Raw genomic sequence first — 25,548 nt, 5'->3', positions numbered from 1 at the left:
AGCGCATAGTGTGTCATAATGCATCTTACAATGTAGGTAGCATTATGCAGTTATTTCTGATGTATCTAGAAATGGAAATTGTCTCAGTGGATTCTTCTTCCAATTGTTTCAATTGATGCTTTTAAGATATTCACTGGGCCTTTTTAGAAAATTTGTAGGAATTCCAGAGTGAGCATCACCACTGATGATAATGATCTTTGCCATTACTTTTCTTATTTGAAAAGAGGAACAGATGGGAAAAGAAAAACTACTTGCAAGGCTCACCGAATGTTTAGCATGTTGTATTCAGAAGTTCAAGCTAGGAGAAAAGGATCAGTAAAACCTTGCTGGAGGGGAGGGAAAGTGTACATGACATGAGAGTTTCTAAATATCACAAAGAAACAAACCAAAACAACAGAAACAGAAGAAACAAACAAACAAACAAAAAACCATACCCAATATACACCAATAAGTACATGGCCTACATCTTTACAGAATTTACCCAGACTAGTAAAATACAGAAGCCACTGAAAAGGCTCAGAAAACTTCACGTGAATGTTGGGAGCTGCTATTCTTTCGAGGCTCAATTGAAAGTTTACTCAGCATCCCCTCCAGGGACTCCAGAAGAAATTTGTTTTTGCTCTGGAACTACAATAGTAGGTGGAAGAAAAAGTGCAGGAGACCTTGCAGTGGCTGGCTGCAGTACGGTAATGGCTTCTGGTCAGTGTATTTCTTTCTGAAGAGAAATGCAGCGAATGTAATCGTAATCCTAGCCTCAGATCGGTGTTGTCATTGGTTCCAACAGGGACGACTTGCACGCTGAAAGCTCCTGGCTAAGATCGAGTCCTTGGAGAGGCTTTTAGAGCAACAATGGCTGTCAATGGAAATCAGCTTTCCTGTTTGCTTTGGGCTCTCGTTTCCCAACTTTTCATGACTCACAGTCTGCAATACAGCACCGATCTGTCTTTCTTAAAAGAGCTCCTGCTACCTGCACAAATGTCATGTCTTAGTACACAGCATGTTTTTTTCTCCATTTATCAATATTACTGCTCAGAATAACACAGAACCAGGTTCTAAAATAAGTTTTTAAGTATATTTTTTACTGATTTATGACATATATTTTAGTTATATATCCTCTTTAAAGCATGCTCTTCAGCTGTTTCCTAGACTAGGACAGAATCAAGGTCAGGTTAATGTTCCTGAGATCTTAAATAAAATTCTAAAACAGTAAAAAGTACCTCTGACATTCTACATTTATTATTATTATTATTATAATAGAAAAGCTCCCCACAGAGTATCCTGGCACACTGACAGCAACAGGGGAATCTCTGCTAAACCACACTTTTGTATTAGCAATGATATGCATTTCTACATCTTTATTGGCCTTAAAGCAATTAGAAAAGTATCATTGTTCAGAACTAGCTTTTTCAGTCATGCAGGAACAATTTGATATTCTAAATGCAGAATGAGCTGTCTGTATTTAATACATGTTCCTTGCCCCCTCAAACAGCTAAAACTGTTAATCACTATAAAGGGGAAGCACTGCAAGGTTGCCATTTGAACTTGTGATACTTTGAATAGTTGCGTGGTTAAAGTGTGTTAATTATCCTAGTAAATACTAGAAATGCCTGTTAACACTTGTAAAATGCAATTCCATCCTGAAAAGTATTAAGTAACACAAAAGACTGCATATCTAGTGTCTAAAGCATCTATCCCCTTATTAAAGCTAGAAGAAAAACATTGTTTTTCTTAGTTAACAATTTTACAAACTCCAACTGAAATAAGATTAAGCTTCTGTTTTACTCAAACCCCTATAACAATGATTTGACACATGAAATACTTGGAGGGTGTTTGGTGATAAATTTAGCTAAGATATTGAACTTCATATAACTGAGATTGTATAATGATATTTTTATTTCTAAGTCCTACACCTTTATTCCTAATACCATTTATTTTACTTAAGTGCTTTATTCATAAAAAAAATAATAACAATAAAAAAATCATAACATCTCAAATGTGGGCATCTAGAACAAGAAATTACATAATTGTGAACAGGGATGCAACATGAGGAAAAACTGTAGAACTAACAGAAAGTAAAAATAATAAGAAGGCAGAAAATAATTCTAAATCTTAATTAAAAATAGGACAATTTCCCACCATAACTAAAATAGTTTTGCCATATGAATTTGGACTATATAACTTTTACAATGAATGCACCTAGATTTCCATACAATGAAAATGACAGCAAATTGTACAAGCCAAAATGCAGAACCTCAAAGATCCAAAAATAGTAACTGATCTGAGTAAGAGGTGATACTGCTCTGAACCTGCCACAGATTTGGAGCTTTGTCACTCAGCATTGAAAAATACCACATCGAAAAGAAAGCCTGATCTTCATGCTGATCATGATGAGAGGTTTGAAATAAAAGATGAAAAAAAAAACATATAACCCTAGTTTCTGCATTAAGCCCTATGTAGGTGAGGTAGGGCCCTAGTTTCTTTTCTTTTTTTTTTTTTTTAGTGCCCCAATTTTTTTTTTTTTTCTATAATAGAATTCATTTTTTTGTTCCCCTTTCCTGGAGCCAGGGATATTCCAGCACACAAATGATTTTGTCACCAATTTAAGATGTCAGAACTCACTTCTGTCTTAGAACAATACTGTAGCATGGGATCCTTCTACAGCAAAATGTTTTTATGCTAAAAATAATTTTGGAACAATTACATTTGCATTGGAATCAAAACTTTATTCCCTTCCTTCTCTTCACTTCAATCCCAACCAATTCCAGCACTTTTGAATGTGAAAATGTAAGATGCATATCAGCCTTCACACACCCTCAGCAGCAGGGTTCCCTTTCCTGCTGCCTTCCTGCACCCCTCTGCAGGCCCTTGAGCACAGGGCACAGTCCTAATACGTGAATTTTGGACAACTTTCCCCTTTACAACATGAATACCGTGATAAGAATTATCTTAGAAGAGACAGAGAGATGTGGGTTCAGTAAGGAACAGTTTATCTAGTTCCTCTGTTCCTTTGAAGCGCTATGCAAGCTATTCATAGCTAAGACCTCATACAGTATAATAAGCAACACGAACAATATTCAACACATTGTGCTCGTGCCAGTGCCAGGAAACGTTGCTAACTAGGCCAGATTGTTATACTTTTTGCTGCAGCATGTATGCTTAAAGATTAAAAAGTTCATGAAGATCACTACAGTGAGTAAACTACCGACCAGAAGAACTGCAACTGAAAACACGTGCAATTCTGGCCATCCAGCAGTGCATTCCTCAGCCACAAGGCAGAGGTGAAGGACAAGGCAACATACTGCAAAATGATCAGAGAAGTCTGATAAATGCTGACAATGGATTTCTTCTGCAACTTCAGTGTCATCCCAAAGCACAAAATACTCACATTTATTTTGCTGCTACCTTCATTTCTGGTGGAATACAAACCTTTGATATTCACTGCTAAAATTCAGTTATCTATTGAAGCAACTTTGAGCCATGAATGAATTCTTTGTATGTGGAGGAATATTTTTTGAGCAACTGGAATGACAATGTTACTTATCCCCTAGAAAATGCTCTTTTAATTGGGCTGAAATCAGGACCACTGTTTAAATTTTAACTTTTTGATATAGCCAGAGAACATACTAAGAAATGAATTTCCCATAAAACGTTAATTGCATATTTAAATAAACACTATTTAAATAATCTGTTTTAATTTAGCAGCTACATTTAGTCACTGTAGTTATCTCTAGGTCACTTGTAGTGACAAGATTTGAGTTTCTCTATACTGCTCCAGGCAAAAAAAAATAAATAAAACCATAAGACGTTTTGGGCACGTGCCATCCTGAACAGGAGGAGCTCAGACAAACTGAGTCCCTGCTTCCATGTCTTTACCTCGTTCCCAACCCTTGCTATTGTAGAAGCTCCAAAACAGTAACCTACTGTGACAGGAGAAAGATGACACCTTCTCTGAGATGGTAGATGGCCATGGAGCAAAACCTCTAAAAAAGAGGATAATACTGCATTCTTGTTATTTACTAAATGTATGAAAATGCAAGGACTTGAATGGGAAAGAAAGCTGTGAACTTCAGAAAAGAACCTAGAAAAGTCAATTGAAAACAAGAGCCTAGTAGGAAAATATTTAGCCAACAGTTTCACAAAAGAAATCAGTAATTTTTTCAGCAAATAGGACCAAGTAGGAAAAGCTGCCTAAATGTGAAGTTAAAATGATGTTATTGTTTGACAAGAAAAGTAAATCTCCCCTTGAGTTGTCACAGTAGTGAAGGCATCCATGAAATGTCTCCCTAGAATGTAAGTATCAGTGAGAGGAAAAAGACGGATGGGTAACTTCCATCTACAACAAGAGGAAAGAAAAAGGAAATTATCTTGGATTTGGTCTTTTGGTCTTCTAAAAGTGCTAATTGATAAGAGTGATTATAGAAAAGATTTACTAGTCTGAATCCAGGTGAAGCTTTTCTCCAGTGATAACTGCAAACAATGTTTTCGCAGTCCTTCGCAAAGTTTTGTTTGGCAACTGAACCCCCAGATCTTTCCAGCAATCCCTCTCCTCAGTCTTGGATCCTCAGGCAGAACACAAATGGATCCTCGGGCAGATGTGTGAATAAAAGTCACTGCACTAAGTGCTTTGTTCTGAGGTTTTTTTTCCTGCTGCATATATATAAATGTTCTATGTTCTATCTCAAAATTAAAAATATTCTAAGTCTGAAATAGTGAATTAGGCAAGTTGCCTACTGCAACTTTCTACCTGCTCTCCCCACAGAGATTCAAGTGAGAAATAAGAGAAAGGAAGGCTAGATATTTGACTCCAAATTCCTCCATACACAGCGTGTAGCTGGAGCACTTGTCAAGAGCACTGTCAGCAAAGAGCTTACCAGAAGCCGGAGTTTGTAAGGCTTCGATTTACAAATGGTAATGACAAAGACTCAGTGATCCTCAGCACCTACTGATTAGGCTTTTGAGACACAGGAAGAAGAGCAAGATGATTCTCAAAGCAGAAAAGGACCGAATAAATAAATACAGCAAAAAGAAACAGATATTGGCCATCTCTTTTGATTATGTAGGCCTCTTGTGGCCTCATGGTTTTCTGTGGAAGGAAGACAATTGAACCATAATGAAAAGGAAGAAATGTAATTTTTTAGTGTTTAAAATAGACTTGGTTTTATATCAAGTAGGTCTCCTATTTGCATTGCAACACTAGAAAAGTATTCTTAAAATTTGTAACAATGTGGAAACAAACAAAAAAAATGTGCAAACAAACCCATTTTATCTTGATGCATTTTTAAGAAGTACTTTAGAACAAAATTTGACTGTGTGCTACCCAATGCACAGTCTTTTAAAAATCTGAGCTGAGAAGTGGTGACGTTTTGGGGGATTTTTTTAAAGATAGAAATTAAAGCAGTAGCACATTATGAAGAATTAATCAATAAAATCATCGAATCACACTTATGTACAGAAAAACATATTCCTGTCTTACCAATCTTGCATTTTGGACTGAAAAGAGGCATTTTTGTGTGATTTTTTCCTTTCCATTAAAATGGACTGGCCACTGCTGTTTATTTTTGTTTGTTTGTTTGTTTTGTTTTCCCCAACAGTGGCAGTGAAACTAACCTAAGAACACTGTTACTTTCCTTACGTGGTGTTTAGAGTAATTATTAATAAGCTGCCCTATACCACGGTCTTTTAGCCACCATTTTACACTAATGCATCATGTTGTAAATATCACTGTACCATCAGGCTATATTAGCATGCTGTCTCATCAAATGATGTATGATCTACATTGTATTTTAGATCAATTTTAATATTTTGAAAGCCCAGAAGGGTTACTCCCAGAGGCAGGATGACTGATCGATCAATGTGTTGACAGCAGCAAAGTGAACCAGCATTACTGGCTTTTAGTCCAACCACATGTGTTTGGGCAAGAGATACAGGATAACCAGTAGTTTTATCTGGGGATTAACTTAGTCAGAAGATTCCAAAATTAGACAAAGGCTAAAAAATGTGAGTGGGAACATCTGGGCACATAATTTGAGCATCTCCTACTACAAATAACCAGCCAGTGTAACTGAATAAGCAGGCAATTTCATTAAGCATATAGCGAGTCTCTGCGCAAACTAAATAGCGAGATATGCGAATTGTGCTTCTGGATACACGTGCCTTGGTCATTATTTGGAGTACACGTACCTCTACTAAAGCCTAGCTCTCAAACTGAAGAGGCTGCCAATCAGGCCAATTTTGCTATTTTATAACTTCTACATGTGAAGTAATAACTTCTTTGCTATCTGTAGGCAGTAAACAATGAAAATATATCATGCTTGTGGGCCACTTTTTTGTGAGGCCACAGTAACTTATCCTTTGTGACGTGTATAAGCAGACTTTCTTATGGATGGATGATCGCGTTGCTTAAATTTTACACATGCACGTATGTAGACATAATACATGTACACACCCGCAAACCCCAAGGTACCCAACTGTGGAGGGCAGGAAGAAGTCCACTGGTCAGCAAATTTGGGAGATCTTCCTTGGTCTTCCTAACACCTCTTAGGTATTTCGAGCAATTATCAAACAGGTAGCAATATGAACGTTACGATGTAATTAAGCTCTATGAAGTAAATATCTATTACTATGTAATTGCTGACTTTTAGCTGACTGGGCTATTTACCTTCTTTCTCAGTAAGGTCATAACCATATACCCCAACCTTCTTATCATATGGCAGCTCTGCTTTGTAGGCACCCTCAGTCTGTGCCTAAGGCTGTGTGGTAAATGCAGGTCCCCCAAAGAACTGCCAGCTACATGCAAAGGAGGCAGGGAGCTAAGAAAGAAGGTGTCCACTGCAACCACCAATACTTTTAAAGAAGGATGAATAGTTTTCAGTAACGTAAAAACATCACTTCCTATAGCTTATAATCCTACGTAACAGTTGAATAAAACATAAGACCTTCTTCTGAAGGTACCAGCATTCAGAGAAAAGTACGTGCTTGATGACCTGATGCAGACAGTCTTATTCCAGTCCCTTCTAAGAGTGGATAATTTCATTAAGTGATTACTGCTTACATACCCAATTAAGAAGAGAGAAAATATGGAGTAACATGCTTTAAGGGCTTTATAGGTGAAGAAGTACTTGTAGTTAATATGACATATGACAAGCAATTAATCTAACCAGGCCACAACTAGAATCCTAGCTTAAGAGGGCTTTAAAAAAAATAGAAAGAAAAGAAAAAGAAATGAAACAAAAAACCCTAATCTGCTAATATGTTACATTTTCTATAAATATTAACATTTGTCAAAATGGAGCAAACTAATTACAAACGTTGGCCAATAATTTTGAAATATCAGCCACCTACTCTAGAGCAAAAGTAGGGAATTTGAAATGATGCAGCAAATCTAGCCCAGAGCACCCTTCTTGAATTTTTAAATCTGGAACCTTCTGAACCATAACCTAAGAGTTGGCATCTCCTTTTCTGGTAACTTGTAAAAATATTCATGACAGCCAAGCTTTAGCAAACATTGGACAATAACAGGTCTGGAAGAACTGATTAATTAATATACATATACATACATATATATATATATATATTTAAAAAGACAACAAGGCAGCGTTAGCATTATTCGTGTACTGGAATTATATCAGATGATTGCCAGGTGATCTGCCCAAAAGGAGATCTTAAAAGTCTATCAGCTTCAGCAGTACTTACTAATTTCTGTAGAAGATTAAAAGTAACTCTTTTTTTTTTTCACTTTTACACTATGCACTCACAACTTGCATGATCTTTTCCTTGATATTTTATATCTTACAGTATTTCTGTCTTCCCAATTGAACAGTATTGCCCCAAAACAAATGTGAAAGAAGCTGTTATCTACATCTATTCAAAATTCTTAAACAGCAGAGCTTTAAAAAGGATCAATTTAATGAGAATATTTTCCTCACCTTCTGGTATAAAAATATTTTTTCTAATTTATTTGAATACTCAGCCAAAATAGTGCACAGTACTATCTATATGGAGAAAGCCATAGATAGTTTTAAATTTAGGTCAGGAAACATGGCCATTCTATCTGCTACTTCTCAGTTTGTAGTATCAAATTATGCAAAGAAAGGTCACAAGAACTATAACACAACAACTGCAATTCATAACAAAAGCTATGTCCTACAATGATAAGTATAACAGCAAGGTATATAATTAAGAGTGACTATAACAGCAACATATAAATTAGATAATTATGGGTTAAGCAGTCCCTTGGAGGATTCTCTCTTGCCCTAGAAAACGTATAACAAGCTCCTTAGATAGAAGGCAATAGCAATTAAGTATTTGAGGGAGAAATAAGACTACAAAGAAAACCAAAAGCCAACACACAGTGAGAGGAAAATCTTAATTTACAATCTAAATGTGGCTCTCATTTTTGGTAGTTTATTTTAATACACTTACTGGTACAGTTTCCACCCATTAAATCTGCTGACATCTGTTGGCTAAAGAGCGCATGTCAGATTATCACGAAGTGCAATATCTATCAAACACGAGCTGCTTCTTAAGGTGACAGTATGGAGATGCGAAACACTGCAGCTATTATCAGATTATTTTTTTTTCTTTCTTGCATCAATTTAATAATCCCAGGTGCCCTGGACACCAGACGTACAATAATCTTCATAAATCCTAATTCACAGCCATACCATCTGTCAAAAATATTTTTTATGTCTCCTAATAGATATGCTACATAATTGCTTTCACAGTAGGACAAAAAAACATGGTTGTGCTAATTTGCTTTACCAATGGAATAGCTCATTATCAAAAATAACCCCACCGCATTACTGGAGTTTCCAGCACTCTTCATATATCAAAACAAACCTTTCCATTTGGTTACTTTCTATACGCTTAAATTCCCAATGAAAGCAGATAAAGATTGAATTATCTGGAAATTGTACTATAATAATGGAAAACCCACAAGCATGAAAAAAATAAGACCATATTATCTGTTTCTATTATGATGGTGTTGCACTGTTAAAATTAGCTTTGCATTTCATAGTCACAAAGAGACTAATTTCTCGGTCCTGCAGAGTGCTAAGCATTTTGGCCCCCGTCCAGAAAAGCACTTAAATGCACGTCTAACTTTTAGCTCATGAGCCTGAAGCAACTTCAGTGGGATCGTACATGCTTGATTAGGCCCAGAGCACTCATTACCCTGCAGGACGACCAGCCTCCCTAGGACAAACCTGGCAGCAGGAGATGACCCTCCCAAGCCTCTGTCTACTCGCTGGCGATGGAGAGGATGCTCCACATGGGACTGTTCAAAGCAGGAGCTTCTGTTCCCATCCCTTGCAGCAGAAGGATAAACTTTCAGACTAAAGCTGAGAACACCTTCCCTCCAACAAGTTTCTAAATATCTGCAGTTCCTCTGACAGCACTACATGCAATGCGAAAACCTCGTAAAACAATGCAGACTGCTGGTACTGCAATTCTTATGGGAGGTTCTGTTAAATGTTTCTAGCTGCAGCAAGATGGTCTTGTTACAATCTTTTATTTCTGCAGTAGTTTACATAAAGTAAGCAATATTAAACAGAAATATGTATTGGAGAATTCAATAATTGTACAGAAAACAACTCCAGTAGTACCTAAGTAAGTGGGAAATTCCAAAGACGATGACAGTTACAAAAAATACTCCAGAAAACATTTTGTTCAAAAATCAACCTCAGCTTCATTTCCCTTTTGACTAAGGAAGTGACCCATGAGCAAAGTATTACTTTATTCTTTTTTAAATCACATTTCTAAAAGCACTTGTTCGTGTTCCACAAAGTTGACATCTATTAAGATGTCAAATAGATAATATTTAAAAACAAAAGCAAGTTTCCAGAAACTGAAAGATTCCGTTGAAGAACTAAACACTTTTCTGTTCAACTATGCACGACAAATATCTGGTACTACTTTGCAGTTGAACAAATATCTTTTAACATACTGCACTGTGTTTATGAAGTATTTTTGTTCTAATGCTAACAAGCTTATTATTTCAATTAATGTTCTATGTCTCAACGACATATTGAGTAGGTAAAACAATGTTTTTCCAGTTTCGCTGAATTGGTAGATTTCTGCCACAAATTTATAAAATCATACTCATTACTGCAAATGGAAATATTGCTTTCCTAATATCCCAAATTATCCATTTCATTTGATGATCCTCAGTTACTAAATTTAATTTGAGAAACTGAGAACTCCTTTGAGTAAATGTGAAGTCCAAACACCCAAATCCAGAGACTGGAATTAAAATATATCTTAATTTAGTTGATGTTGTTAATTTGTACAAACATTTTTGTGACATACAAGTCCTTCAATATAAAGATTAAAATAAATATATATTTTCATGGTAATATCTGATATTCTATTTTGAAACTTGTTTCTTTTCTCTAACTCATTAACGCTTAAAATCCGTAATATTATACAAGTTCCTGTTTTTCTGAATCCCCAGAGAACTGAAGAAACCATGGATGCTATAATAACCAGCAGTTCACCATACCTAGCAACACCACATTAAGGGAAACCATGTCTGTGCAGTAACAACAATACCAACGCATTTTAGTGCCTCAAAATTGCAGGACTTCAGTGGCAAAACATCTTGCTCAGATGTGCATAGACAGAGAAATCAGACTAAAGTTTTGATGAATGAAAGATTTCTGTATCAGGCCCAGTTTTTAATTTACAATTAAAAAATGGAACTGTAAAACACACCCACACACACATTGAGCATTCTTAGATGAGCAACATCAACGCACACAGCTCTGATGTATCAAAGGACTTAGCAATAATATATATTACAATGTCATTGAGCAGAGAGAGAGAGAGAGAGACAAAGTTAGTTACAAGGTTAGATATGAGAAAGAGAGAGATAAAGAATGGGCTGCTCCAGTGGTCCTGCTTGTGCAGGGGGGTGCGCCAGGTGCCTCCAGAGGTCCCTTTCCAAAAAAAAGAAAAAGGATCCTTAAAAGCATAAAAATACAAACAAAATGTTTTATAGTTATCTTGCACATATCTAGGACTATACAGCAATGGAAAACAGGCTCATACTCATTGAAAAAACATTTTCAGAGGAGGTGGAGAAGAAAAATACATGTACACCATATGCAAAAATCTTCCGGAAAGCTCTCTTTGGCATACACAGATTAAATATTAAATAAACCAGATGAAGAAAAAGAAGTCCAGATTTACAGCCACACAGTACTGAAACAGAAAACAAATACACAATAAAGACGGTCTATTATACTCACACATTTACAACATGTAACGTATAACGGTAACTGGGGAAATAAATAACTTATGTAAACGTTTGACATTTTCCATCACTGCTCACTACACTAATACTTGTATGCAATTCATTAACACTCCAGCTACAGTTCCATGCTTGCAAATCCCAAGTATAAAAATATGATAAACAGCAACAGCACACAGCCCAGCATTCCCTTCTTAGTGTTTCTTTTTCAAATCAATATCGGTGGCCTTGACAGTATTGTCATCTAATTACTAGTAATGCTTCTTTTATGATAGATGGCAAGAAAGGCTGAGTAGGCACTTAGTCTGCAGAGGATGTGAATGTATTGAGACCTTCTCCTGCAGGACGTTCATACTTCTTAAATGATCTGCTATCAAAGTTTCAGAATGCATGAGTAAAGAGATAATCTCCTACCTGTGAAGGCTGGCTGTAGGTCGGTCTGGTCTCTGGAAACGAAGTTTTGTCCTTTGACTCTCTGTTTTGATCATCAGCTGTCTCACCTAGCAAAGAAAGAAAATACCTATTAAATCACTGAAATCCTTCATGCGTTATAGGGAGTAAGAAAAGATCTTGAGCTTCCCTAAAACCAAATAATACAATTCCTTGGGAAAGGGAGAACTCTGTTGCCGCACTTATATTTTACAGTTTTGAACATGAGAAAACAAACACTGAGTAGTGGTCTGTGAAAACCGGGAGTAAATCTGTCTCAATTAGTTAAAGTGAAAAATACAGAGAAACAAAGAAAAAGAAAAAAAAAAAGTAATAAAAAACGGTCCCCCTATTTTTGAACACTTAGGACTGACCATTAAATTTTAATAATGGCAAAGTGTCAAGCAAAGGAGATGTAGCGGTGCAAAGGCCATACCCGGTACAAGCATCAGTCACGTCCCTCCAAGTCAGGCTAGGAGGACACGTGCATGGTTATTCTATCCTCATTTACAACCTAGTTTCTGTACAGGAGATATCTGTGCACAAGTATCAAGAAAGAGATGCGGCATAAAAAAAGAAATTCCCTGGTTTTGGCCATACACGGAAAATGACTACTGGGCAGGCCGGACATTAACCTCATCCCATTGCATGGACGTGGCTACCTCTTTCTAGGATTTTGCAGATGAGACACGATCTCCCAAAAGCTGCAGCTGGTACCAATCTAAGACGGGTAGATCACAGCAATAAACTAGAGGCAGAGTATTTAAGTTTATTTTAGAGAGAGAAGTTACATCAGTAATTTTAGTAAAAATGTAAAGGCAGTAAAACAAAAAAGCAGCATTTCTCAGATATGGTAAAAAAAAATCTAATTTCTCTAATTGTCTTTGACTGTGGGATGTCATACAAGAAACTGTAAAAATCTTGTGGATTATCTCTTTATGCTGTTAGTGCAACTCAGCAAATAGTTGGTAAGAAGAGAAAACTTAGAAAGACGAAAAAAGATTCAGTTGTGTCATTCTGGTTTTATTTTTATTTGAACTGATGGTGCTTTCTGTAATGGATTATTTTAGAAGCCTGTCTTCTTAAAACGTCCTGCCGCCACAGTTCTAAATGAAAGGGTTCAAGTTACTGTAGCTTAACTCCTTTGCTAAGTCTGTGTTTTTGGCTTTCCTGTGCCATTTTCTCCAGAGGTTTGGTTAGGAGTGGTGCACCTGGCAGAGGCTGCCATGAACAGCAGCCAGCTGCAGCCCATGGAAGCTGGTGGCATCCCGGTCTGCGCGTGCTTGCACCAAGCTGTCACCCACCCCCAAGGACCCACGGTCAGACCCCTGGGTACACTGCAATATTTGGAAAAGTACCTTATGAAATCTAGCAGTAGTGTTTAGTCATCGGGTATATTTTTAATACTCTAGGATAATTCCTAACAGTGTCAACAGTGTCAGGAGCATCGTCAGTAAATACCTGTTGTAGGTCATTAATGCCTACTCACTCCATTAGTGTCCACACCTTTCTAGAACCTTCCTGGAGTTGAAAAATGCTTCTCAGTTAGCCTGTAGTTCTCTACATAAAATACTCCGAAGTACTTGCATTCATATCATCTCTTTAAAACAAAGATAAATGTGTGAGGGGAGGGGAGAAGTGCGAAAAAAGTGGGAAGAGAACACAAGAGAAGGGGAGTCAGAGCATCTTCAATCCCTCCCTATGACACTGTGAAAAATAAAATTTGTAAGCACCTATAAGATTATGATATAAGTAACTGCCATTAAAATAAAGCATGTCACCCGATTAGTTTACATATGTACTGAAGTAGAGGTCTGCAAAAAAAAATTATTAGAGGTCTTGTAAATGTCATCTGCAATGAAATATTGCAAAAACTTGGAGGGGCATGAAAATAGTAGGCAGATGTATGAAGAGGAGAATAAAACATATTTTTGGTACATTTGCTGCGGATGACAGTGCAAACAAGTTGAAATCGTAGCAAATTGAGGCTAGATCAGCTTCTCCAGAAGTGAGGCTGGTTGAGAGCTTGGATCAACTGCTTCAGGAAGTAGTGGAATGTCCCCCTCTAAAGGGCTGCGGAGAGAGGCTGAAGAAACATCTGTTATGAATGGCTTCAGCCCTGCCAAGACAAGGAGGATGAATGACCTTTTGTATCCCCTCCTAGTCCTGTGCTCTATGAAAGATGCAGGAGGAAAAACACAGGATACCCCTCCCTCAGACCACGCTTTGTCAAGGGAACTGGCAAATGCTGGCTGCACGGAGACTTGTGAAGATGCGGTGCAAGCAGACTGCAGCTTGCTGGACAAAGGCTAAGCAAGTGTTTAAGGGACGAGCCGGGTAGCCTGTCCGTAGCAAAGGGACAGCTAATAGAAATCAGTGAGAGGACTCATATTGGGTAAAGTTGGGAGTATGCAGAAGCATACTGAAAGAGTTACACTGGAGATCTAAGAAACACACGAACCAACTTCTTCCTCCTCATCTTTACGTACTGTTCCTGAAAAAGCACTTGAAAGGTTTTATATTCAAAGAAACAAAAGACCTAATTGATATGTGTTAGTACCATCCAGAATATACTTTTTTTTTCTTCCTATGATTGGTTTTCCTTAAGATGAAAAGAAATCGTTGCTTGAAATCTGTACCAAAAGGTCAAAAATATAAAAATGTTCACAGGAAAAGAGGAATAAGAACAGCTCATTGGGAGAGAAATTAAACATTTTTTTGACTTAGAACTTTGACATCCAACTCCCACAGGTGGGAAGTTCATGGTATCTGGTGTTTCACAACTTGGACTGACTTTGTAAACTGAACTTTAATGCAGATCTCCTTGTTAAAAAAAAAAAAGTGCAAATGAGAAAACCCCAACGTCTTCCCAGATTTTTAGACATATGTATGGTCCTGCAAAGATAACCCATGAATCTTCGCATAGATTAGTATTATTTGACTTAATGGAATTAAAGCAGTTTTAGGCAGCTGCACACTAAGCTACCTAAGACATCCACTAGGATAGAATAGTTTTCTACAGAAAAAAAAAATATGTATTCTTGGTGTACTTCTTTGACAGCTTCCTTTCTCAAATACCCAAATAGATTAATCAACCTTATTATCACCCTATTTCTACTAGCCCAAGTGATGAATTGACTTTCACATACTTCCCCAATCCCAGCCTCTCCCAGCTCCAACAGTTCCCAACCTTTTATGCTTGCCATAACCGATGCATCATCTCACCACACCCAAATTTTTTGTTCAGCTTGCCTTGGTTTCCTATTGACCTCAGTCCTAATCTCTTCCTTCACTGCAAGTCAGTTTCTCTTCCCTCTTCAGTCTCTGCCTCTCAGATGCTTCCCCCTCTGATCTGGTTTTCCTCTTCTCTGCTGCAGCCCTACAACCTTCTTTTCTTGTCTACCTAGATGTTAGGAAGGCGGATAAAGGTGAATGCTGATGAGACAGACAGCCTTGGGAGCAGGAACTAAGATGGGTTCTTTTGAGCACCTTACACCCCCACGTTTGCAGTTTTTTAACTGAAAGAAAAAAAAACAACAAACGTACGCAATCCTGACATAAATAGCTATGTAATTATAATTTTGCCAAACTAAGCAACTGAAATCTGGCTCTGAAAAAATCAAGAGCACATAACGTTAGTCGGCAGGGCTACCAGCTCACCTCCCTCCCCCCGGTCAGTCTTTCATCAGAACTGAATAGCAAATCAGGGCCAGAGGGACCACTGTAATCATCCTGCCTAACCTCCTGTATAAATATAGGCTATAAGATTTCTTGAATTAATTTGTTTGAACTAGAGAAAGTTTAAAGCTGTATTTTAATTAAGAGATAACAGGCAAAATGATTCATTTTACAAGACAATTAGATTCCTGGCTCATATATCCCTTGGTTTAAAAGCATTATGCAAAGTTTTAGTCATAAAACTCCTATTAAAAAATGAAGTCATGTACCTCAAATGTCATACACTACTCAGAGAACATAAGAATTAGAAACGAAGGGATGCTGTGTGCAGTGTAATGTGGTTCAAACATCAGCCGCATAATCCATGATACCCAGGATATCATTGGGGGAATTTATCAGGAAAATAGTCATGCTCATTCCTGTAAAATATTCCTTTACTTATCAATGGAAATATATTTTCACATTTGAAAGGAGAGCAGTAGACATTTATCCTACTGCCCAGATGAGGACGTATTTCAAGTCCTCAGTCTTGTTTTTAAGTTACTTTAAGCCTCTTGCAGGTCCAAATGAATGATGTTGCACTCCAAGGTCAGAGACAGGTTTTCCCTTCCTCTGAGCTGCTGCTGGATTTGCACCAACCCTCCCCAAGTTTCACTGGCACCTTCTTTTTCCATGAGCTGCATACAGGTGGTGCCCAGGAAAGAAACACACAGCCTAGTCTACAGTATGTACTCTGTACGTCCCCCTGTCCCCTCTCAGATTTTTTGGCATCTTCAAAAATTGGCATTTACCTGGACCTCAGCAAACTCTTGTATATAAAGGTTCAACCACAAGTTTGGCTTCTACTCAACAAGGAAGTGGGGTTTCTATTTATACTCTTTCCTCTTCCAGCATTTTGTCATCCTCAAGCTGTGTAGTCTCTTGATCAACAGACTGCATTTAAAAGTCTATCCTACCCTCAGCTTAGAAAAGAGAAAAGAATTGTAAATACACATTAGAGTAACTTGGTCTGCAATTTGTCCTGCTCTGTTCAAGAACCCTGTGAGAAAGCGAACCATGTGCAGCACAGCAAGCAGTAACTAGATATCAAATACACAAATTTCCACGTCATATTCAGCTTCAAAAGGAAGACAGTTATTTTCCATTATACTTTAGTTAGTTCCTTAACTATTTCTTGCCTGTCACTGCTTTTTCTATCCTACCTAAAAATGGCAGGATTCTAGTATTCTGGCTTATGCTTAGAATCAAAAAGGCAAACAGTTCTAAGAAAGGATTAGTAGGATCTGAAAATGGGGGAAGCTGATGCTATGGAAACATAAAGGTTTTAATGCTGTTTCTTGACCCTCTTTCCTACTCATAAATCTTCCCCTCCTTCCCTCAGTTAAGGAAGGAAGACCAGACACACCAATTTTAAGTCAATCACAGAACTTCAAGCTTCAGTTCATCAACAGTTGCACCATTATAACACTATCAGCCTAGGGAGGTGTTTAGGAAGTACTGAAGTTCCTTCTCCCCTCCGATCATCTGACTCTCAGGTCTGCCTACAATCTCACTTGTGTGCAGAAGTGTGGTTTGATAGTATTGCTTTTCAGCCCTGCTCTTCTCTCAGCCTCATTTAGCAGCTTCCGGCAACTTCAGCTTCCATTGGTTTCCAGATCCAAGCTTATTTAGTAAAAAGTTCCTCTTCTCCTTTCTCTGTGCACACAACACACGAGCAATCAGCAATGGACTCCAAGCTGCCGCTGTTCTCCTCCCTGCCATTTCCATCCTCAAACCTTGTCTCAACAGCCACAGTTGCTTTTAAGAAGAGTCCACAGCCACATTTAGCACCAAAGAAGAGTGCAGAGCTGCCACTCCAGAACATCAGTCAAAGATGTTTTCCATATATATATTTCCGTATATGAGTTTTCCAGGCACCACTCGCCCAATGAATGAGCTTGTGGACTGTAGTGGGGTGGTTCCAGGGAACACAGCTGGCAGCATCCAGAACTTTGGAAATCTTTGCTAATGAGTATGTATTGTATACAAATACAGCAAAGTGGAAAAAAATTTGATTTGATATTTGCTGTTACAGATTAACGTAACACTCACTGATTCACCTGAATCAAATAAGGCACTGACCAGGTGCCGTCCTCTTCAATGCATGAGATAGGGCATGGATGGACAGGTGATTATTCTCTTTTCTTAAAGTGGGACAACCATTTTGTACAGCATTAGTGCTGTACAACCTATACATTAACTCTCGTTAGCTTCTATGTATAGTTGGCAAAACAATGAGGTCATCCTAGTTTCAGGTCACCTCATCCTGGTTTCATATTAAAGCTTTTCATATTAACAGCAGTTTCATTTCAACAAGCTAATAATACCTCCTAAAAATCCAATATATCAGCAAAAAGAATCTCCACATCTGCAATTTTCAGCAAAACAAAAGTTTAAGAGTTTATGCTGCATATGGGTAAAAGAGAAGGAAGTCTCAGTAAGCCCATGCTAAAGCACAGGTCTGTGTTAGTCTAAGCAGGCCCACACTAGGGTTTTGGCAGCCCTATATGGAATTTTAACAGTGCTTTTATAGCTGGATATTACGGGGTCCTATAAATGAACCTTTCATCAGTAGTAAAACTTACCAGCATCTACCCTAGTTATTCTGATGAACCATGAGAAAATCTGTATAAACTTTGCAGAGTGAGGACCCAGAAAGACTGATTTCTTCAAACTTGTAAAAAGGGAAGGGAGGAAAATGTAACAAGGTAAACGTTATCATAAATGTTCTTGCATTTGCAGACATGAAGCTAAAAGGTCCAGTCCTTATTAAGAGGAACAGCAAATCAAACCTCTGCACATGCCACCAAAGATTATAGGAGTACAACTCCAGATTTCCACCCGGTTGCATTTTGGTATCTCATACTTCTGTAGGTGATCTTAATGCAGAGTCTCCATCTTGCTAAACAATTATGTCAGTCTTCTCAACCCGCATCCCACTATCAAGACCACAGATCAAACACTCCCCAACAGACTTTTTTTTTTTTCCAAGCTGAAGCTCTTAGAAGATGGCAACAGAAAAAACATTACAAGAGTTTCTCATGTATCTCCTGTAGAGTTTCAGTATCACAGATCTACATACTGTTAAATTTGCAAAAAGCTTTTTATTTCTGTGTTTTTATTTTTTATAATTTATATCCAGCTTCTTAAAGTTTGACTTCTTTCAAAGCTTCCTGGATCCTAAGACAACGGACCCTTACAGCTTAAAACCAAATCCATCATCAGCCACTTCACTGAGACCAAAGCATTCCCTTTCCCTGCAGTTACCTGCCTTTCTTTTAGGGGTGGTGAGGTCTTTGAGAAAACAGATTAATTGAAATATTCAACAAAATCTTGGTTGGAAGGGATCCCTGGAGGTCACATTAGTCCAATCTCCAGTTCAGTGCAGAGCTAACTTCAAAGTTAAACTGTGTTGCTCAGGTCCTTGTCCAGATGAATTTTTAAAGCCTCTGAAGATGCACATTCCACAGCCTCTCAGCTCTCATTTAAATCTATCCCTTTACTATTTGATCCCTCCAACCCACAGACACATTCAAAGAAAGCTGTAGATTTCATTCAGTGATGTATTATGTTTCCTCCTTATGATTTTTTGTTTTACCCCCCTTTTTAAAAAAAGAAAACAAACTTATGATACTTCCACGTCGAGCAAAAAGAAAGGCTAAGGATCAATCCCATTCTGTTTTATGCTTCCATGCAAGTACTTTCCCCATTATGCTCTCCTACCAACCTTTCTAGGTGGCCCACAAAAACACCGAATCCCCTCACCATTTTCAGCAGACCTCACTCATCCATTTTGCTGTTTGGAAATCCCATTCTTGAGTTCACTACCCTATATGTTGCCGCACCTTTCTTACTTTGTTATCAGCGTATTGCCCGCGCCTAAGGGCAACAACTACTTCACAACTATTCACTACTCTTCCTGTGTTACTGCTACTGATACTGCTTTATGTATAAGCCACGACATATCTATTATGTGTAAGCATTTTTCGTGAATGTTGCCCCCACAAACAAATCTACAAAACTGCCTGGAAGGCATAGATTAGATGCCACAGGCCAGTCTCCACATGCATTCGGTTGCAGTTCTTGACATTCCTAGAGAATCTTCAATTCTTCCTGTCATTCACTCTAGCTGTTAATAAAGCCCCTTCTCTTCATATCAAAGTAAACGCAACCTCAAGCCCAAGTGAATCATACTTTACTGGGGAAGTAAGCCATCTAACCTACTTTTTTTTTTTTTTTTTTAATAAATTAGTTACTTCTTTCTTCAGACTTACTGTTTACATAATCACTGAGAATTTCCTGTCATGGTCATCTAGACCAGCTCAACCATCCTAGAATAACCAGGCTGTGTTAAAGTGAAGAATAAAACAAGAAGTCCCTTAAAATTTTTAATGTTTGGAGAAATTTAGACTTAAATTATATTATCTCTTTCCTTTCCACCTCACCCTCAAATCTGCTTCCCGGGTAGTGACTTAGCACAATCCAACTTTGTTATATGGCAAATCTGGTATGCAGCAACAGCAAAAGAAGCAGCAGTTTGAAAGCCAGACTTTCTCCTAAGGTTACAGTCTCTTCACGATTCCTTTTTGCTTTTTCAAGGGAGGGAGGTAAAGATAATATTATTTGCCTTTATTTGTTCTATGTCTCTTGCTTAACTCCATCTTTACCTTTGAGGAGGATATGACAGACATGATCATCACAATCCCTCCTGCATTTTTTTACTTGAATTGGAAGGACAATAAGAAGTTTAAACTTAGAACAATAACAGACTTTACCTCTTCAGTTCCTGATGAGTGGCAAAAGGCTACGGGGAAACAGTAACAACAACAAACTTCCCTGAAGACAATAGTAGAGCTCACAGAGTATACAGTTGGTGAGCAACCTCCCCTTAGAAACATTTAGCAGTATCATTTCCTTGCTACTAGTTCAACTAACCAATAAAACCTATCTGAGAAAGAAACATTTATTATAACACTCTACTTTTCACTACGAAATTAAGATTATTTTACTATCCTCATTCCACTGTGAGGTTAAGCACCCCCCCCCCCACGTTTTATTCACTGTGTGGTTCTGAAGGCAATCCAGGCCAGAATAAAAACAGCATTTTGAAGCCCACTCTGGTCAGGACAGAAGAGCATTTTCCTAGCACTTAAAAATCTGCAGCGTAGTCTGCCTGTTCAGTCAGACACTGAACTTGCATGCCAATAGGGTCAGCATGTATTGAAATGATTTGCCTGACAAAAATTTTGGTGCTGATCGTCTCATATTTGCATGTGAAAGTTGCTACATAAATGCAAATTATGTTAGAAAACCTGATGTAAATGTAAATTTAACCTGCTTTCCTAAGTAATTGGATTTACGCGACCAACCTTCTGTCCCTGATACGACAGGAAAACATTGTCAAATGTGGCTCAAACTGGCACAGATACAGAAGAACCAGATTTTTACAGAATATAATCATCTGCAGCTGGGTAGTGAAAAGAGACCAAAAGTAACGCCACTGCTAAAGGAAAAACCCATTGCACTCTCTGTTCTTCTTGGCCTGCTGGTAGCACAACTAGCAAATATTACTGTGGTTGTTCCCTGCAAATGATGGCAAGGGAAGGGCAAGAAGCGAAAGTCCCTAAATAATGCAGGGAAATAGTTATGGCTATTGTAGAGGAGTAGGACTATGCAACCCTCAAAGAGGTTGTTGAGAAACTGAGTGCCAGCGTTTCCCCTGTTCCCGGGAACACCATGTTTTATTCTGCCTTGCATGAGCAGCTACCTAGGACATTCATGTTAGTTATTTTTGTTAGTTATTTTTGTTAGTTATTAAGAATTATTTTTTTTTTGTCTTTTAGAAACCCTGAAAGCTGAGTTAATACTTCCTGGGAGAAGAATTAATGCATAAGACAGAACACTCATTTAACGTAACTTTCATGGTATGTAATTGTAAGAAATCTTCTCCAAAGTCATCACCATTTCCAATTTAGAGTGCTACCATGGTCCCAAAGACATGGTAGCCCTCCACTCAACTCCAAAACAAAGTTAAGCAGAATGAATTTAAAACAAACAACTCACATAAAGTTATATGAATGCACTGATACACAGTGTGTATGTGCCTGTGTGACACAGGTGCCAATACACCTGATGCAGAAGTTAAGTCATAATATCCAAGCTTCTATCCAACGTGCTTTAGACAAGGCTTATAAATATTCTGGCTCACAAAGTTCCCTTCCCCTCTTTTTCTTTTTTTAATGATTTTCTATAAGGCAGCCTGATTGCTGGAATCCTTTATCACTGGGACAATCTATATAACATCAATTTTAAGTGGAAAAACTTATGCTATATCCACTGCTGCTCTTGCATTTCAGACACATGCTTGCAGAATATTTAAGAGCAGAGCATATTTTGCTTTCCTCTAAAAAGAAGTGTAAGTTCTCTGTTAGGAGTTTGCATAGTAACAAATAAAAGTTTATGAATACACTCAAATTGTTATAAAGAGATTCTGAATAAAAAAAAGGAAAACCTACATCCAAAAGCAATTATAATACATTATTTAATGAAACAAGCAAAGCGTCTCTGCCTCCAAGACTTCTTGAAATATTAGTTTTGGTTTCTAACATTAATTTTATTGTATTGCTACCACCATCTGCTTTACTTTAATCTTAGGAAAGAGATATAAAATTGAAAAGTAAACTAACGAAAGAGGTTGACAAGTAGGCAGTTTCCTCACAAAATAAAACACCTATCTATTTAACCTGTCCTCAGAAATGGCAAAAACAGCACAGTAGCTAATCTTTGGATCAGACTTCTCTCGTGAATAACCAGCTTCACATGGATGATTAAAGGACTGCATATTTCTATTTATTTATTTATTTAGAGCACATAGGTCAATAATGTGGATTAAGTAGGATTAAAGTGTTATTTTCCGATTACTTTTGTGGTTTAAGCAGGTTTAGTACTTCTAGGAACTTTATTTTAAATCCATCTTTGTAGAAGAAACTACGGTACAGAACTTCTTGTTTACTTTTGACTTGTAGGTAAATAACACGGAAATGTTCACTTTAACATATTATCAGTAGACTACATGATTTTGAAGACAGCGGGATAAATAGCATCAAACATTCACAGATTTTTAGTATGTTTGATTCAGTACCACTGAATGGGCCCTCTAACCACTAACTGCTTGGGCCTTCAACTGCATTTCTGCCTTACACAGAATGGCACAGATTTGTGAAAATTTGAAGAATCAGCACAAAAAAGCACTAGCAGAATTCTTTAAAATCATGCAAAGAGGAAGGCAGAAGCTATTAAAGAAATAGTGGGGGGAGAAAGTGACAAACAAGAATTTTTGAAGAGACAGAGAAGCATAGTTTATGTAGTCTGAAAAATAAAGGAAAAAAATATTTTAATATCTGTTTACAAAGATAACAGATCAAAAAAGTCTAGCTGGAATGTTTTTGCTTATGCTGTTCAATGAAACGTCAAAACATTTGCATGCGCACAAAAAAAGTGATATTAACACTGCCCACAAAGCAAAGAGGAAGAAATGACTTTAAAAAACGTTCAGTATTTCGATTTTTCATTAAAAAAAAATGCCAGGGCTTTGTACTGTATTCTTATCATACATGGAGAAACTTAACAAAGACCACAGCTGGCTTTAACTTTTATCACCAACCATTCATACTGTGGAATTGCCTGATGGACATGATCATATATACAAAGTCATGCCTACACTGTACATTAATCCCTTCCCTGAACTCTGCAAGGAAATGGCATCTTCCAACTGAAACCAAAGCATTTTAACCATCCAAAACCATTGACAAGGAACCCATGTAGGATCGCGCCAGCTTCAAGAGCACAAAGGGAGACAGTAAGTTTTTGACAAGCAGCACTTTTGGTTTCCTGATGCAGCAACCACGCACCTCCCCAGCAGCCCTTGGGACCTGGTGGGGTGACCCGCAGTGGGTTTCATGCTCTGCAGCCAGGGTTTCCAGTGAACTTCAGGCTTATGGAAGCCTGAGACGCAGGGCAATGTTTCAGCGATGTTAACGCCGGTTACCAGATCTTCTGAGAAAAGTGGTGACTCCCACTGAGGTCTTGTCAGCCACCTCAGCCCATTGAACCAGAACAGAAAAAAATGAACAAATTACTATATTAGGATTTTTCTTTGTTTGTTTTTTTCTTCAGAACAGATTACCGGTATCAGTGGGGTGTAAGAAATGAGAGAAATACATATTTTTAGTTTTCCCCCTTTTCTTCCCAAGTGGTCAACAGCACAGCTAGTCTTTTGCCTTATCCTCTCGAGAAACTTGCATTAGCTTTTGCATTGGCAGCCCCTGGGAACCAGACAAGTCAACACCTACCATGCAAACCTGAACTGCTGCGTTCAAGGAGCCACCTCTTGAAGTAAACAACGTTAGTCTGGATGACAGGTCTGTCAGAATTCAGACAAATTGGCTTTAAGAATTATTAAGGGCAAAATAATTTTATGGAAAATCTGAAATTTTACTTGGTCAAAGCGCCCAGTCAGGTACTTTATTTCTTGTTGGTATATCAATAAAAATGTATGTAAGGTTGTGCAACTTTTATAAGTTCTGTTTAGGATGCACTTAAATGAACCCTGAAGATGGAGAATTTTGCAAAGTTGAGACCGAAACAGCGATAGCCATATTCTTTCGCATTTTTAGCCATAATCCTAACCAACTTAACTTTGAATTCAGTACTCATTTAGAGAAAAGCATAGACCAACACTATCACTGTGCTGTTTTCATATAAAACAAGCCAGCAAACTAACCCAGCCCACACAAAGAGATCCTATTCAACTGGTTGAGGACTAGCAGATGAATTTCTAGGTCACAAAGACCTGAACGTTTGTATCTGATAGGCAGCTGCTATGGTAGATTAATGATTTTCCCCAAACAAGGCCAAATTCAGTTTCCATAATGAAGTTATTGTATTACATGTACTCTACTCAGGAGCACATCCTGTATTTGGAACCTGAAATTATTGTGCTACAACCTGCCCACAATCATTTTGCAGCCTGGTATGTGACAAAAAATAGGAGAAAAAATAAAACCCAAGGCCGTGAGCTCAAAATGACACCCCTTTCTTCCCCAAAGAACATGGCATCTGCCTCGAAGGCAAATGATTACAAGTTTCCTTCTAAGAAGAGGTGAGGAAGGCAGGCTGAGTGCCCAGAGGCCTACAAACACAAGCACTGCCACAGGACACATACCACACATGGCTGCCATCGGGCCAACTCAGTGCTGCCAGTGTATGGGTCCTTTCTTCCTCTTTGCTTCAGGCTGTTTGCTCTTGCCTTTGACCTCAGCCATTTTGGAGCTAGTCCAGTTCCTCAGGGCTTTGGTTCAGCTCTCTAATCCCAAAGGACTCTTTCTTCTGGCTAAATTTCCTGTCATCTTAGCAGACCCAGCTCACTAGCAGGCACCTGAATAGTACTGCCCCATGAGACATTAGGAGGTAATTGAGCAGCTCACCCATGTGCAAGGATGTGTTTCCATTCACTCTTCCCTTTTCATCAACACTCTGTCTTCTCTCTTCCCTTCCCTGGCTCTATCACTCAACCCCTTTGAGCCAATTCCCTTTGCTAGGACAACACAACACTAACCCAGAAGAGAAACAGCTCACAAAATTGCAGAAAATCAAATGGCAAGACTGCAGAGTCTGCAGTGGGATGAAGGACCTGGCCCTCTGTCAGGAGGCCATAAGATCAGCCCAGGTCTATACAGAGCTAGCCTAAGACAGGGAGATTTCCTCAATAACCCAACTATTGCTGTGTGCAATATGATCAGTCGTCTTCAATTTTTGCTTGGATAAGGTCTGTGAGACCAGGAGAGCTGATTGAATTGCTTGCTGCCACTGAGGAAGGGAGTTGTTCTTCCCTTGCCCTCAAAGGCCCTGGCCTTGCTGCAACCTAACCCAGCAGAAATCCTCACACCTTTTTTCTGAGAATTGAGCTGGTTTACAAGGAAGTCCAGGAAACATTGGAGCTGGAGGCAAAAGAAGATCCACTAAAGTGGAGGAAAGTAGCACCTTTGATTTTGGGTGGCAGCAAGCTGCTAAAATCAGATTATCCTCTCTCTCAAAACCAATACTGGCCAAACAACTCTAAGATGAGTAAGATCAGACACTAGAGAAGATGACAT

At 38.2% G+C, this 25,548-nt stretch overlaps 1 protein-coding gene across 2 annotated transcripts in view; it reads right to left on the bottom strand.

Moving 5' to 3' along the window:
- Positions 1-25,548, bottom strand: part of UMAD1 (UBAP1-MVB12-associated (UMA) domain containing 1) — a 79,661-nt gene that overhangs the window by 7,361 nt on the left and 46,752 nt on the right. For both annotated transcript variants that reach the window (XM_040549777.1, XM_040549778.1), the window contains exon 3: positions 11,663-11,748. In XM_040549777.1, the coding sequence (XP_040405711.1) occupies positions 11,663-11,748 (86 nt within the window). The remainder of the gene's footprint in view (positions 1-11,662; positions 11,749-25,548) is intronic.

The sequence above is a fragment of the Cygnus olor genome, chromosome 2 (assembly GCF_009769625.2).
Source record: "Cygnus olor isolate bCygOlo1 chromosome 2, bCygOlo1.pri.v2, whole genome shotgun sequence".
NCBI lineage: Eukaryota > Metazoa > Chordata > Aves > Anseriformes > Anatidae > Cygnus > Cygnus olor.
The sequence above is the reverse complement of the archived record's forward strand: the minus strand, read 5'-3'. Positions and strand labels throughout refer to the sequence as shown.